The sequence below is a fragment of the Hippichthys cyanospilos genome, chromosome 17 (assembly GCF_059441005.1).
Source record: "Hippichthys cyanospilos isolate Australia breed blue-spotted pipefish chromosome 17, RoL_Hcya_1.0, whole genome shotgun sequence".
Classification (NCBI taxonomy): Eukaryota; Metazoa; Chordata; class Actinopteri; order Syngnathiformes; family Syngnathidae; genus Hippichthys; species Hippichthys cyanospilos.
Genome location: NC_142385.1, coordinates 12,657,141 through 12,672,851, shown reverse-complemented (window position 1 = coordinate 12,672,851; position 15,711 = coordinate 12,657,141). Strand labels below are relative to the sequence as shown.

The window sequence follows — 15,711 nt, the reverse complement described above, 5'->3', positions numbered from 1 at the left end:
TCGCGGAAAGTGTGCTGTGCAGAAAAAAAAACAAAAAAACTTTGCTATTCCCTGTCTGAGTATCATCTTCAATCTCCACCTATTGCAAGCATTCTGTTAAAGACTCAAAAAAAGTCAATTTTTAGACATGAAAAAAGGCCTGTTTCAATAGACTTCAATGGGAGGCAGCCAATGAAAACAAAGATCCAGGCCAGAAGAACCGGGGCCCGAAACGTAACTTTCATTGCGTTCTTTTGTGTGAAGAAAGACGAAAAGAATCATTTTTTTTAAAAAGCGCAGGTCCTTTGGGAAAACTTTCAGCGTGCAAAATTGTGTGCGAGTGACGTGAGCACTGACAGGCAAAGTATCCCGCTGCACGAAAAGCGACTTGTGGAGGTGATATGACAAGTCATTGAGGAATTAAAAAAAACAAACAAAAAAAAAAAACATACGGTTTGGTCCATTAAGGCAGTGACTAAGTGAAACACTGACTGAAACACGATGAGTAAAAGGGAATTCATATGATAGACTTTGATGATATTGAAAAAAATGGGATGATTGAATTATTATTCAAATGCGTCATTGGGAATTTTTTTCGTTTTTGTAAATGAATTAAATGAGCTGAACATTTTATTTTTTGGATTGGGGATAGATTGTCATTGAGAATGAATAGACGTATTTTTGTGGGGACCTGGATGAAGTTTTTGTCGCTCACAACTGTTGGCAAATTTCCAGTGGGGAAATGTCAAACTGTTTTATAGAAAATAATATTGGGAATACAGTAAATATAATTTTGGGGTGGGTCTTGTAATGGTAAAAATGGCAAATTTTTCAAATTAAAATTTTATTTTGAATTAATTAATGTATTTATTTTTTTGTATTTTATTTTTATTATTTTGTATTTATTTATTTATTTCATGGAATAACTATGAATTAATAGAGTAAAATAGAATAAAATAACTAGAATTGAAATGAATCAATGGGGCTGTGCTCAAAGAGTTTTAAAAACAGTAATAAAAATACAAAAATTATATATAAATTGTATAAGATCTTGTACAAATGTTTGTGACCTTTAACTTTGATATATGTGATTTGAGATTGTATGTATGTTTGATTGTATAGATGGTTTTATTGTTGAAAATATATATCCATCCGCTTTTATGAATATTTTGGTGCTAAGCAGACGATTAAAAAAGTATAAAAAATAAACAAATACATTTAAAAAATACTTCCATATACCATTCTTTATGCGTAAATATCTGATGTTATGACCTGCAGCTTATAGTCCGGTGCGGCTCATCCATGACAATTTATTATTTTTTTTGCTCAATTTTTGGCGCTGCGGCTTACACCTCGGTGCGGTTTGTAGTCCGGAAAATACGGTGCTATAGCTCTTTCTTAACCCTTGTGCAGTATTTTGTCCAATCATTTCATCTTTACACCAAAGGAATTTCACATCAAGTAGGAAAGCATTGAAAGAAGACACTAGGGAGCTGAAATTTCACCCAGATGGTGACAATAAGCCAAAGTTCAAATTGGCAGACAACCAGGAGTGTGCCATCCCTTCGCTAATCTACTGCAAGAAAAATGTGGAAGAAAATGACCCAAAAATTGCTAAAATACTGCAAAAGGTTTTGAGAGAAACTCCACCACATTGAGGATGAATATATATATATATTTTTTGTGATGAAAACGGTTACATTTTGGAAAAACCATAAATATTTGGATTGAGAAAAATAATAGCTACCGTGACATGCATTTTAAGAATTCGTTCAAATTGTAATAATGTGAATCAGACGAATTGTGTAGCTGGAGATGCGTGTCAAAAAATATGGAGGGAAAACAACGGTCAGTGAAGGCTTTAAACGGGATGATTGAAGAATAATACACCTCCAAAGATGATCGGGGATAAACGTCTGCTACCCATGACCCTGATGAGGACAAAGGGTAGAGATGACCTTTTACAGGATATTGCATCATATTTTGGACTCATTCTAAGTCTTTCTTCTAACTTCCATATTGAAGCAGAGAGTGAAATCAACATGAGCATCTGGCGCTGCAAACATTCCAGTTGGACTCGCAACACGTGCACTCTTCCTATCCTCGTTGGCTTTTCAAATCTTTTCCAGCAGCCTGAGATGTGAATAAGAAGTGCAATTTGAGATTGTTGTCAATTTTTCAAATAACTGACAAACACGTATAGTGGATGATTGTTCTCAGACAGGGGCCCTCCGAGGATAAATGGCCGGTGGGAGGGGGGGAGCCGCTTTTGGGGAAAATTGCCGTTTCCAAAACACTCGAGGAGAGCGATCACTATTAACTGATGAAAGCTGTTCACATGGGAGGCGTTCAGAATCATCCATCACATGGTCGCTAATTGACAGTCACCATGGAGTTTGGATCAGACCGTATATATATATATATATATATATATATATATATATATATATATATATATATATATATATATATATATATATATATATATATATATATATATACACATAATATATATATTATTATACTGTCAGCTGTGGACAGTTCCCCCAAAAAGGCATTTTATGTTCCGCACAACTTCAACTTGGCTTTAACTAGTTAAAAATCAAGACTGTTTTCGTTCACCAAATTGCCAGTTGCGCCAGGGTTATGCACCAGAATACAACACAATCGCACAGTCTGTCAAATTCACCCCAGAAATAAATAAATAAACAGATTTGCCTCGGCAAGAAAATCAAGAACCGCAAATTGGCACTTAACTCTGAAAACATAGGCATACCTTTGTAGTAAAAACCTTCAAACAAAAATTTCATGTCATGGAGTCAAGAGCATATACATCAGGACTTATTTCACTGCATATGCATTTGTGAGAGCTTGGCATACATCATTTGAAAGGATGTCATGGATCCTTCCATATCCAACAAAACAGCATGAATGGTCATTCAGCCCCAGCCAACAGTATGAAAACAAATCAAAGGGGAGGAGAAAGAAAAAGTGGGGGAGGAGGTTGGGGTGGGCGATGAAGGATCGAGTCCTGGGCCAAAAGTAACATGGTGGGCTTGTCTAGTCCTCCTCATGGTTCTGGGTCTGTTAATTCAGCGAATGACTGTATTTCTCTCCTTTGGGGGGAGGGGGAGTACTTTATCTCACGAGCCGAAAGTGGAGAGCTGACTCACCCGTGATGTCATTGATGCTAAATATGTGTCAATGAGTCTTAACATGCAAACAATGACATCATGCATTTCACTAAGATCCTATCTTGAGGAATATATATATATATATATATATATATATATATATATATCATTAAATATTGAATATATATAATATTGAATATTGAATATTTCATTAAATCATAATTATATTCTTTTAAACTCTTGATTCATCTTTGGCATTGATCTATACAGTCGTTTCATGTGATCAAGAGGTATTTTTTTCCCCATTTTTCAGATAGTCCACAAATCATTTTTAGTTTTAATTTCTGATCGTCTAAACATTGATTGATGATGTTTTTGATTTACTAATCTGATTGTTGTGTTGGCATTCCCTTTAGCGCAGCTCCATCTTGTGGATGAATAATGCAAGCCCAGCCACTACTGTAGCTTCTATTCTATGTGCCTTACAATGCGCTGCGCCTTATAAATGAAAAACTTTTTTTTTAAATCGTCCATCCGTTGAAGGTGCACATAATAATCCGGTGCGCGAAAAAAAACATTACAGATTGGTTATTGTGAGAAACCATTAACTTGATCGGCGTCTCCACATAAGATATAACAATTAACGTAAAACAATAACATGATAAATTCGACAACTTAAAAAGTCTAAAAGGATCGCCCTTCGTATTACACAGTACCAAAGGAGTAGGTCCGATTTTCCCAAAGTTTGGTGATCCTTGCTATAGCGTATAATTCCCACCCCCACTTTGTTTTGCGGCTATATTAGGAACCAGGCTGACGTGAGCGAAAGTTTGGCAGCGAGGCCTCTATAATGAGGTGACTTTATGATCACTGACAATTTGTGCTCATTGGGTTGAATTTTCAAGCCCACAAATTATGAGAGGTCCAGAAAACTGGGCCCTTACATGTTCTTTACTTCCCAGCCGCTCGGCCATAAAGCGGGAGACGAATGTGGCCCTGACATGTCCTCACAGTGGTTTCAATTAGCTCCAATGTGGCAGCTAATCAGTGTAGTAAAATCGTTCTTTTTTCCACTTCAGTTTACAGGCTACAAGTTAAGTCCATGTGGAGCTAAGGGAGATTATTAGGAAATGTTACGACGGAGCGCTTATTATTAGAAAATATGAAACATTGGTAGTTAAATAAAATTAGAAATGGAACAATCCATTCGTTTTCTATTCATCCTTTGTCCTCATCTCAACTGATTTTGGATTAAAACGTCTCCTGGTCATCAACGCATTTGGACAAGCAATTATTTATTCTTATGGTGAGCTTGGTCCTTAACCCATTCGATCCCAAAGGCACATTTTTACGTAGTTTTAAAAGTCCATCCAGTCATTGATCCCGGGTACTTATTAACTTTTTCTTTTCATTTATTTTCAAGTGTTTGGTTTAAAAGGACTAGAACTAAATGAATTAAGTATTAAAGTACTTCATTTAAGTTTTTCAAAATCAAATTATTATATTTTATTTCAGGCACTTTTTTCTGTTGTTTCATACTAATACGGAACCTCTAAAAACCCTGTAAAAAGTTGTTAACGTTTGCTTAACGTTGATTTATGTTTCTTTTTTCTTCTTTTGATAAATACAAAACTACATTTTTAGGTGTGATTGTACAATTTTAATAGACAATGATCCTCTTGATTGTCGGACGAAATGATTTATTTTTTCAATCGAGTAAAAAAAACAACAGAATATTTGAGTCCGCAATCTTAAAAACAAAGTCAGAAAAATACACGCACGGTAAAGCCTTGAGTCGATTTCCTTCGCACTCCATTTCAAAGGGAATGATTCTAATTTTGGTACCTGCAATTTCCTTCTTAATCCGCCTTTTTTTCATGCCAAATGACCACAAACCATCACCAAATAACGACCCACCCCGGTGGAAAGAGCAGCTGCTTACATGGGCGTGGGCGTGATGTTCTATTTCTGCGTGGGCACCCTCGAAAACCGCATCACTCGATCTTGAGAGCAGTAAAACGAGTTGCCATCCTGCTCCAATTCTCCTCCCATCGCGATAACAGCTGCACGCCGGGAAGTTTCCAAAGTGGATGAAACTCGAATAACGCACCAGGGAATACGCATTAAATCTGCCTGATTTGATATTTCTACGGAATATATTTTGTTTTTGTTTTTTTTCTACAAAAGTAATTATGGCTAAGTGGCTGTTGGTCTGCACGTTGGTGATTCTGGAGCCGGCTTGGAGTAAAACGGTTGGCTTGGATGTGCGTCAAATGGCGTCGGAGCAACGCGTCTTTACGCATCCGAACTCCGGACGGGATGCGGTGAGCAGAAGCATGTTTCAAGTTTACGAAAGCTACAGCAAAGATCATCGCAGTCACAATCAGGGAAACACAGTGAGGAGCTTCGCAGCTGCCCCAAGTGAGTCACAAGTTGATTTATTTTTTTGTTGATTTATATTTTTTAACCATACTAATTCGTTATCTTTTTCAGTCTGCAATATTTTTGTACACAAAATATCGGGATTATAGTATTTTTTTTTAAATCGAAATATCTATTTCTATTTCTTCTCGCCAAGATCCTCATTTACGACATTTACGTCACACGATACACCATTTACGACTTTTACTATTGCATGTTTACGTCGCCATTTTTCTCGCAGTTTTTCTTCCTATTTCATGAAACAAGAGAAAAAATAGCAACTTTATTTATACTTATAAAAAATACAGCCTGTACTACAGTGAATTTTATTCATGCCTACTGTATTTCTATTGCATGTTCACCTTGCAATATATTTTGGTATTTTTTTTCTCTTTTTGAGTCAGACAAGATATAAACTCGATTTTATGTATTTATTTTCGTTGAAAAGGGAAACAAACTTATAAAAAGGAAACGAAAGCCAAAAACAAGTTCAATATTTTGAATCAGAATTTACATGTCAAAACTTGACTAATGGAACCCACAAAATAGTTATGAACTAGAGCGTTCCCTCGCTACATCACTGTTCGGTTATTGCGGTTTCACTCTAGCCAAGATTTTCATTCATGACTAACTTTTTTGATTGCAGGTTGACGTCACAATTGTGTTTGCAGTTTTCTTCCTTTTTAGTCAAACTAGTCTAAAAATAGCAACTTTATTTATCTTTAAAAGAAAATGCATGGTGGATTTGTATTTACATGTATTTATCCATTGACATTCATTTCACCCAAGTCGAACCGGACAAAAAATACAATTTTTTATTTATTTTCTTTGAAATAGAACAAACTTATACGAAGCAAACAAAAGCAAATTATATATATATATATATATATATATATATATATATATATATATATATATATATATATATATATATATATATATATATATATATATATATATATATATATCGGTGTATATATGCCACATTTTATCATGGATCCAGTAGCTGTACAAGTCCAAGGTGTTAGACGAGCAACTATTAACACGGCCAAACAAAACCAATAAGCATTTCCATATGGGATATTACTTGACCGCTGCACGTATCCAGTGCTTAGGTAGTAAAGTGAGCATTGATCTAAGAGGAGTTTTTTTGTCACGTGTGTGACAGCCGATTCAGCGTGCTTCCTATTTTCCATGATTTAGCTAATCATGCTCAAAAGTGGGCGATATACTGGATGATGTCATTATAGTCAATCAAATCTTCCAGAAAGGGATTTCGCAGTAAATGAAAACTTACAATAATAATTATTAAGCGATATTGTTCCAGAGTATGCAGTGCTATTTGTGTCCACTGTAGAGGACGTTTGTCTTGACTCTTTGTCTTTTGACTCATACGAGCTATCCTACTGTCAGGAGGACAGCCTGGCCTTTGCACTGATGTCCCATGTGTTTGAAAGGGATGCAATTAATTTTGCTGCCTTGTTGAGACAAAATGGATACAACAGTGGACACAAATAAATAGGCTGGATATTGAGAGGACACACAGTACAAGATAAGCCACACCATACAATAAGACGCAGGTCGTAACATCAGATATTTTCACAAATAGACGTATATGGAAGTTTTTTTAAATTTCTTAATACTTCAATAGCATATTCTATTTCCCTTTGATTAATTGATTGATTATTTTATATAATATATGTATAAACACATTGCACAATATATACAATCATATTATACATTTGTTTGAATGAATAAATCGCTTGCACGTAGTTGAGCTGTCATTGCTTAAGGTGACATGCGTTTTATATACAGTAAATATCAAATTTACACGTGACACAAACTTTTATGCAAGATATTTTACAAAGTACACATAATTTTTATACATGTGCTATATTGGTCGATTGCCCCTTGGCTGGCTAGTAAAACAACAGCAGATAAGCTGCACTAGACTAAAAGCCCCAGGGCTCACATCGTGAGAAAAAAGTCTGAAATTTACGGTAAATAAATAAATCCTTGGGATTGAAACAAAGATGAAAGTTCTTCTTGTGTCCCCCATTCCCTAGGAGACCCGCATGGAAAAGCAATGTTCTACTTCAACTTCTCCTCCATCCAAGACTCGGAGGTCATCCTCTCCGCCTCCTTCCACTTCTTCCACAAGCGTCAGCCGCAGCGGCCGTGGCGTTTCCGAAGATCTCGTCGTCCATCTGCCTCCGCCCATCAACATCCATCTTCTCTTCGGATCCTCTTCCGCGGATTGTCGGCAAACTCTTCCTCGGCAACCCTGCTGGGAAACCTCAGCGTGAGCTCCTTTAAGAAAGGGGCGTGGCAATCACGGGATGTTACGACTGCGATCAAGCAAGCCAGAGAAGAAGATCTGATCGTCACGGTGGAGACGAGTCTTAACAACCAGGATCGCCTCTTTGGAGGCAACGTTCCTTTTATAATCGTTTACGCCGATGATCAAGCCATCGATGAGCCCAACAGCGTTGCCGCAACCCTGCAGAGATACGGATCTTTCCCCGCCGGCGACGATGCGTCCACCTCCTCCTCGAGAATCCGGAGGGAGCTGCGGCTGCGCATCCAAACCAACGACATTCCAGAGGACGTGTCCAACACCGTGAAGAACCACGAACTGTGGCAGAGCACCTATTTCCCTAGCAAATCCAAAATCAAAGCCGGAAGGAAGCAGAACCAGGAGAGCAGGGAGGTGCTGAGCTTTGATGAGAGGACGATGAAGAAGGCCCGCAGGAGACAATGGAGCGAGCCCAAGGTTTGCGCAAGACGATACCTCAGGGTGGACTTTGCCGACATTGGATGGAGTGAATGGGTTCTAGCGCCCAAGTCATTTGACGCCTACTACTGTGCTGGCTCTTGTGGATTTCCCATCCCGAAGGTCAGTTAAAACATTGTCCATAGAACTAAATCCCCCTGGTTACTTGTTTGAAATAAGGATGTCATATTTTCAGGACTCCAATTTGCATTTAAGTATCAAGAGCAACAGCTGTATATATAAAATATATATATATAAATGCCTGTCATGTTGCACAACTACGGCTGAACTATGTGCAAGCGATTTATTCATTTAAATCATACCATATTTAAAAGCATACACCACACGCACACGTATGCAGTACTCACCCTCGTTTTCTATTCGTCAAGGTGGTACGTCCTTCCAATCACGCCACCATCCAGAGCATCGTCCGGGCTGTGGGAATCGTTCCAGGAATTCCGGAGCCGTGCTGCGTGCCAGAAAAGATGAGTCCCCTCAGTGTGCTCTTCCTGGACCTGGACAGGAATTTGGTGCTCAAGGTTTATCCAGGAATGTCTGTGGATACCTGCACCTGCCGATAGGAGCCAATGCAGAGCCCGTCTCACAGGTCAAGGGTCAAAGTGCAGGCAGTGGTCAAATGCAGTTGGGACTTCCTTGGTACTGGTTGAAAAGAAACTCAGGCCTTTACTTGCATTTTTTTTTTCTTTGATAACTACCACAATTTTTTCCAAGCAACCTTAAAGGACTCATCTCAGTGAGCCTTGGAGAGCTTTGGTGAATGTATGATGTCAAACACCGAATTATTTAGTATACCAGAAAGTATAGGCCACAATAGACCATAACATAAGATTTGGAGACATCTAGTGGTAATTTGAGAGAATGCAATGATTTTTGTAGCGCACTAAAGTATGTCTGAAAGACTACGCTTAGAACTACTACAACTACAGTGTTCCCTCGCTACATCCCGGTTTGGTTATTGCGATTGCACTCGATAGAGGGATATGCATTTATATTTTCTTTTGCTGGTTGAAATTTTTCTTTTTTTTGGACAGATCATTAAAAAGAATACTTTTTTTTTTTAATTACAAAAAAAACTCTTTTTTTATGAATTCCCATTTTTCCCATACCCATACCTATTGCAGATTTATCTCACAAATTTTCCGGGTATTTTTCCTCCTAGATTAGATCAGAGAAAAAAATACAGCATATAGAGTTTTTTTAAACTGAAGAAATATACTTAAGAAAGATGGGAAATAAAGGTTCAATCTCTACTTTGCGGATTTTGATTACTGCGAGTATTTTGAGGAAGGTAAACTACGCTGTAAACGCGGGAACACTGCATTTCTTCTCTTTCGGGTGTCCACAGCAAAAAACAAACAAACAAACATGTCATCCTCCAGTAGGTGCGAGCAACCTGCGTACTTACTAGACCTAAGATAATATGGGAAAAAAAAGTTGATTTGATTTGGTACTTTTTTTTACCGCTGCATTTCGTCTCTTAATCTCCCCGTTATGTTGTACATAATGAGCGCATTTTTATCATCGTACGGTCTGCCATCAGTAGATTTCATAGGAAATCTTGTGTGTTGCTGCCCCCTGCTGGCCAGTTTAGGAATACTGCAGGCAAAGGCTCGACGTTAAAATCCAATATGTATAGTTTATATGTACAGTGAATAGTATAAAATGCTAACGTAAACTATTGGTCTTTTTTTTCCTTTTATAGAAACTATATTTGAGATTTTAATAATTGTATACTATATACTGCAGATGCTTGGCAGGAAATTTACTATTATTTGTCATGTTTGTAGCCACTCATGTATTTTATAAGGTTTTACGTTGCATTTATCTGCCAGTAATAAGTGAATGACAATGTTTTGTTTACATTAAAGTAACTCCAATCTGTATTTTTACACAACGATGCCTCTTAATGTCTTTCCCTGCTGTGTTGGTTTCCTTCATGCATGCCTTCGCTATTTGGCGATTAGGTCATTAACTTCCATAACTGTATGAACACAGTGGGAACTTCCAAAAAGCATGAATGGGCCGCATTGGAAATCATTTGACAAAAACGCTGCACGGGTTCACGGCTTGAAAGACAAGGAATTTGAAGATAGGACTGGACTTGGGCCAACGTCCCCAGGCGCATCGGCTTGGTTTTCGCGTGCAAATCCCCCCCTCCCGTCTTCCATCTTTATGACAGTTTGGTGATGGCGGCAGCAAATACAAATTGCGTTCTCATGTCAATCAAATCCAGGGTGCAACTCGGCTCGCTCGTCTGTATGTTTAGTTCGTAGAAGAATGTGCTAGATTGCTCAGTTAGAAACATAAAAGAACAACTCGAAACCCATCTACTGCCAGCACATGAAAAAATGATTTTTCTCCTGCAAACTTGTGGAAAACATTTCCACCTAAAGACTTTTAAGTCTCAAGCTTTCGTTTGCCCCCTGGTGGTAGGATGACAAAGTCCTCGATTGGACGTGTACGGCAGCCGTCTTTTTAAATGTTTCTGTCGCCTGGGATCATCTTAATTCATTTCGGCCTAAATCGTGACTGAAATTCGATTAATCGAGCAGCCCTGCTTCCGAGCGTTGAAAATGCGTAACTGCGTCGCGAAAGGAGTCGCGCTGTGTTTCTTTTAATAGACTTTCTCTTTGTTATTGTTCCCGCCGGCCTTGACGCTTTCACCCCGTGCGCAAGTAACCTCGCCTGTTCCAGGACCACCCTCATTACCGCCGTCAAGTGTTTACACTGTCTTCATTAGCGGACGGCCTTCCAGCGATAACAAAGCTTAAAAGAAGCCACCAATGGCGGCGATAAGCATGGCCGTGCTACTATTTTAGTTGACATTAGTCCCCCCCATGTGTTTACTCTCGGGAGCATGGGAATGGACATCACTGCCACGGGTGCTTTCACTGCGGATCTATTTTGCCCAAACTAGCCGTCACAAAAGCTAGCATAGTCGTTTGTTGGAAAAATGCGCAACACCGGGAGGTTCTTGTTCCAGGTGTGTTTGAGTTTGGTGCTTTCGACAGGTTCCTGCACCTGCAAGCCGCTGGGGAATGATATCCGCAGCGACCTGGAAGGGTTTTACTCCACGCAGGAAGATCTTCTGGAGGAGGAGGACGAGGACTCCAGGATGGCTAATCTACTCGGGAGCATCAAAGAAGATTTCCTGAGGAAACTCAACCTTTCCGACGTACCGCAGGAGCAGGGGAAAATTTGCCCGCCTGAGTTTATGATGGAGCTGTACAACAAATACGCCTCAGACAGCACGGCGAGACCTCAGTCCGATGTTATCCGTAGCTTCGGCGTCCAAGGTACGATGCGAAAGTTCTAATAAATAAGTGCAGTCAAAGTAGAAGTCGAGATTTGTGTTGTCCGAAGCCCTGATGGTTTCATATATTTTGCACACATTGAGACAAAAAATGGCATGCAAATTTGATGGAAGTAAATAAAAAGTCTACACACCCCTGTTGAAATGCCAGCTTTTGTGATGAACCAAGAAAAATATTGACAAAAGCGGGCATCAAGTGCAAAAAAAAAAAAATTGTATTCGAATAATCATGCAAATTCGATGTTGAATATAACAATACAAAAAGTCTACACAACCTTGTTTAAATGCCCGGTTTTTGGTGATGCACCAAGAAAAATCATAAAAGTGGGTTTCAGGTGTAAATATTGAGCCAAACAAATCATGTAGATCTTATGGGAAATATAAAAAGTCTACACACCCCTGTTGAAATGTCAGGTTTTGTGATAGACCAAAAAAAAATCATTTCAAAAGTGGGCTTCAGGTCTAAAAATTGAGCCAAACAAATCATGCAGATTTGATGTGAATTACAGTATAACAAATACAAAAAGTCGACACACCCCTGTTGAAATGTCAGGTTTTGTGATGGACAGAGAAAAATCATCTCAAAATTCGGTCAAAACTCGGTCAAAACTTCGGGTGCAAATCATGAGCCAAAAAAAAAAAAATAAATAATGGAAATTTGCTGGGAAATACAGTATGATGGATATAAAAAGTCTACACACCCCTGTCGAAATGCCAGGTTTTATCACGGAATCTTTTCAAAAGTGGGCGTCAGGTGTAAAAAATGAGCCACACAAATCATGCAAATTTGATGTGAAAAATAACAAATATAAAAAGTCTACGCAACACTTTTGAAATGTCAGGGTTTGTGATGGACCAAGGGGAAAAAAATCATTTCAAAAGTTGGTTTCAGGTGTAAAAATTGAGCGAAAAAAAAAATCATGACAATTAGAAGACAACGAATATAAAAAGCCAAGTTTAAATGTCCGGTTTTCGAAATGTAAATAAAAATCATCACAAAAGTGGCTTTCAGGTATCAAACACCGAGTCTAACGAAGATGTGACGTACAAAAACTATAAAAAGTCGGACCCTGTTCAAATGCAAGGTTTTAACCTTAGAAAATTCATTGGGTTTCAGGTGTAAAAATTTAGCGTAACAGATCGCGCGAATATAAAAAGTCTACACACCCTTCCTCAAATGCAAGATTTTAGTAGACCAAGAAAAGTGAATTTTAGGTGTAAAAAGGAGCCTGAAAAATCATGCAAATGATATAAAAAAAACTCACACTACGTTTGCATCACGCACACACTACGTATGTATGGTCATAACTGTTTACCCGCCGGCCACATGTTTAGCGTGACTCTTCTCAACCGTCCGTATCCGTCTTCCAGATATCACACATTCCGTGACAAACGGTCCAACGTCAAGACACAGGCTGCTGTTCAACATCAGCGTACCCAGCCACGAAAAGGTCATCAAAGCCGAGCTACATCTCTTCTTCTTCCCGGACGGCGGGTCAAGGGTGACCTACCACGGTTTCACCGCCTCCGTCAATATCTACCAAACGGATTACCGCCGTTTGAAATCCCACCCCAAGCTTCTGGCCGGCAAAGAGTTGAGAGGTTCTCAGAAGACGTGGGCGACGTTGGACGTCACCTCGGCCGCGAGGAACGCGTCGGGACGCGGAATAACCGGATTCGATGTGGTCGTGGAGCGAAACGACTGCGACGGCGGCTCTCTGAGCTTGAGTCTTTCTTTGGGATCTAACACCTCGGCGGCTTTGATCGTTTTCTCCGACGACCTCGGCGGCAGGAGGCGGGAGGCCGAGGAAGAACTGGAGGAGATGATCCTCCACGAGGAAGAAACCATCTTCCAGTCGGAGTCCAAGCGGAACGCCGGGGATCATCTGGCCAACAGGATTCCCGGAGCTCAGTACCGTCGCAAGAGGAGAAAGGCCGAGCGGGAATACTGCAGGCGGACGTCTCTGAAGGTCAACTTCAGGGACATCGGTTGGGACAGTTGGATCGTGGCACCTCCGGAATACGACGCCTTTGAATGTCGGGGACTTTGCTACCACCCGCTGACGGACGAATCCAGCCCATCCAAGCACGCCCTCATCCAGACGCTGATGAACATCCGCAACCCCAAGAAGACCAACATGGCGTGCTGCGTCCCCATCAAACTGGACCCCATCACCGTCATGTATCGGGAGAACGGACTCGTCACTATCAGATACTTGTACGAGGAGATGCGGGTGGCGGAGTGTGGATGCAGGTAGTCGGGAAAAAAACAGCTATCGCACCTGCTATTATTATTAAAACTGTATTTATGCGGTCTTAATATTTTATGAACACAGCGCCCCCTTGTTTTTCACGGTTAACGCGGACTGGGAAACCCTCCTGATAAGTGAACCCCGGGTAGGATTTGCCCCCCCGCCCTGACGAACATTGGACGTACATAAATAAAATGTCTGAAATGTGTTTAATAAAACCTTGCCTAGCTTTCTGTCCATTACCCAGTGATCTTTTGACTGTTGTACAAAATCTTTGGGCATAAACTTTATTTACTTCAACAACACACAACACACAGCGCATCAGAGAGAGGTGAGCGGCCGGCAACTCTCAAGAATAACCCCCCACGCCCAAATGTTCCCTACAACGCAAGTTTTATCCACGCATCTGCTCACACCTCACTTTCCTCCCCCACATGTACATCTCTGCGCAGCTCTCTCACCCACAGCCACAAACGCACCGCTTGCAATATTCATGAAGAGTTGCTGCCAAAACGCCCTTTTTATATTGCCAAGCCGCCGTCGATAGAACGACGCGCAGATGTTCAGGTTTATACGACAACAGCAAACATCATTTGCGGCTGAACAAGACCGAGTATTAACAGGCTGTTAGACTGCTTCAGGAAGGAGTGTTATTGCAGTAAATTTAGGCACCGCTGTAAAGTGACTGTCTTTTAGAAAAAAATACATAAACAGGAGGGAAAACTGTCAATATAAATCTGTACATTTGTAATTAAACAATATATTGACCTATATTAGTAAATTATTATACAAAATGTGCTTGGTAGTCAGGCTTTTATCACTTAGGATCTGATTTAGCAGCGTCCAACCCCCACTGACTTAAAATGTGAACCACTACACAGGAGGAATTTAGGTAACGAAGAGCATCATCATCATGCGGCAATGTGAACCACAATAGTCAAAAAGGTAAATATTCCGATGTGCTCGAGCAGTGGTCCTCAAACTTTTTCAAAAGCGTACTGAACTGAGTACCCTCTAAACCACAGGTGTGGAACTCCAGTCCTCGAGGGCCGGTATCCTACATGTTTTCAAACCTTTTCCCTCAAAAACACCTGATTCAAATGATCGGGATCATTTCGAAGCTCCCGCAGAGCTTGCTAATGAGCTAATTATTTGAATCAGGTGTGTTGGGGAAAGAAAACCGGAAAACATGCAGGATGCCGGCCCTCGAGGACTGGAATTCGACACCTATGCTCTAAACACTGCAAGACACTTTTTGGATGAAATATTGTATTGCAAAGGAGAGCCGTTACAATTTAGTTTACTTGCTTCATGTTCCAATTAATTTGTCTTTCATTTGAAAACCTATCGCTGCGTCTGTATTGAACTAAATTTACCGATATCTGCGGAAACCCTGTAAAAATCTTACTCTTGGGCGGTGGAAAATTTTGGGCTGGGTCAAATTACCTCTTGATAAAATACTGTCGAAAAACTTTCCCGATAAACTCTTGTTTATTAAGTTCAATCTCTCAGGGGGCTAAAAAGCTTAAAATAGATTAGCGACTGTGACGGCTGACATTCTATGCATACTGAGACGTTAATTCACTAAAAAGATTATCCCAGCTCCAAGAGGAGCCTTGCCAATAGCGAATATGCGCACATACTGTTGAATATTTTCGGGTTGCTGCAACTTTACGCAAAAGCACATTAATTAGTGTCCTGTTCGTTTTGATCTGTTTGTTATTTAGTACACACTGTGTATGTAAGTATGATCAGGCTTTTGAGCGCATTTGCGTGCTTAAAAGTGTACATTCGTGGGAATTTTTGTTCATTTACCAA

At 39.8% G+C, this 15,711-nt stretch overlaps 2 protein-coding genes across 2 annotated transcripts; both read left to right on the top strand.

Annotated features, from left to right (window-relative positions):
- Positions 1–5,126: 5,126 nt before the first annotated feature.
- On the top strand, positions 5,127–10,186 carry gdf10b (growth differentiation factor 10b). The gene is made up of 3 exons (XM_088438947.1): positions 5,127–5,534; positions 7,601–8,430; positions 8,697–10,186. Exons 1-3 carry the CDS (start codon positions 5,306–5,308, stop codon positions 8,886–8,888), a joined length of 1,251 nt encoding a protein of 416 aa, XP_088295073.1. The 5' UTR covers positions 5,127–5,305; the 3' UTR covers positions 8,889–10,186.
- A 944-nt stretch (positions 10,187–11,130) lies between these two features.
- Positions 11,131–14,122, top strand: gdf2 (growth differentiation factor 2). The gene is made up of 2 exons (XM_088438948.1): positions 11,131–11,624; positions 13,013–14,122. Exons 1-2 carry the CDS (start codon positions 11,282–11,284, stop codon positions 13,897–13,899), a joined length of 1,230 nt encoding a protein of 409 aa, XP_088295074.1. The 5' UTR covers positions 11,131–11,281; the 3' UTR covers positions 13,900–14,122.
- The last annotated feature ends 1,589 nt before the right edge of the window (positions 14,123–15,711 follow it).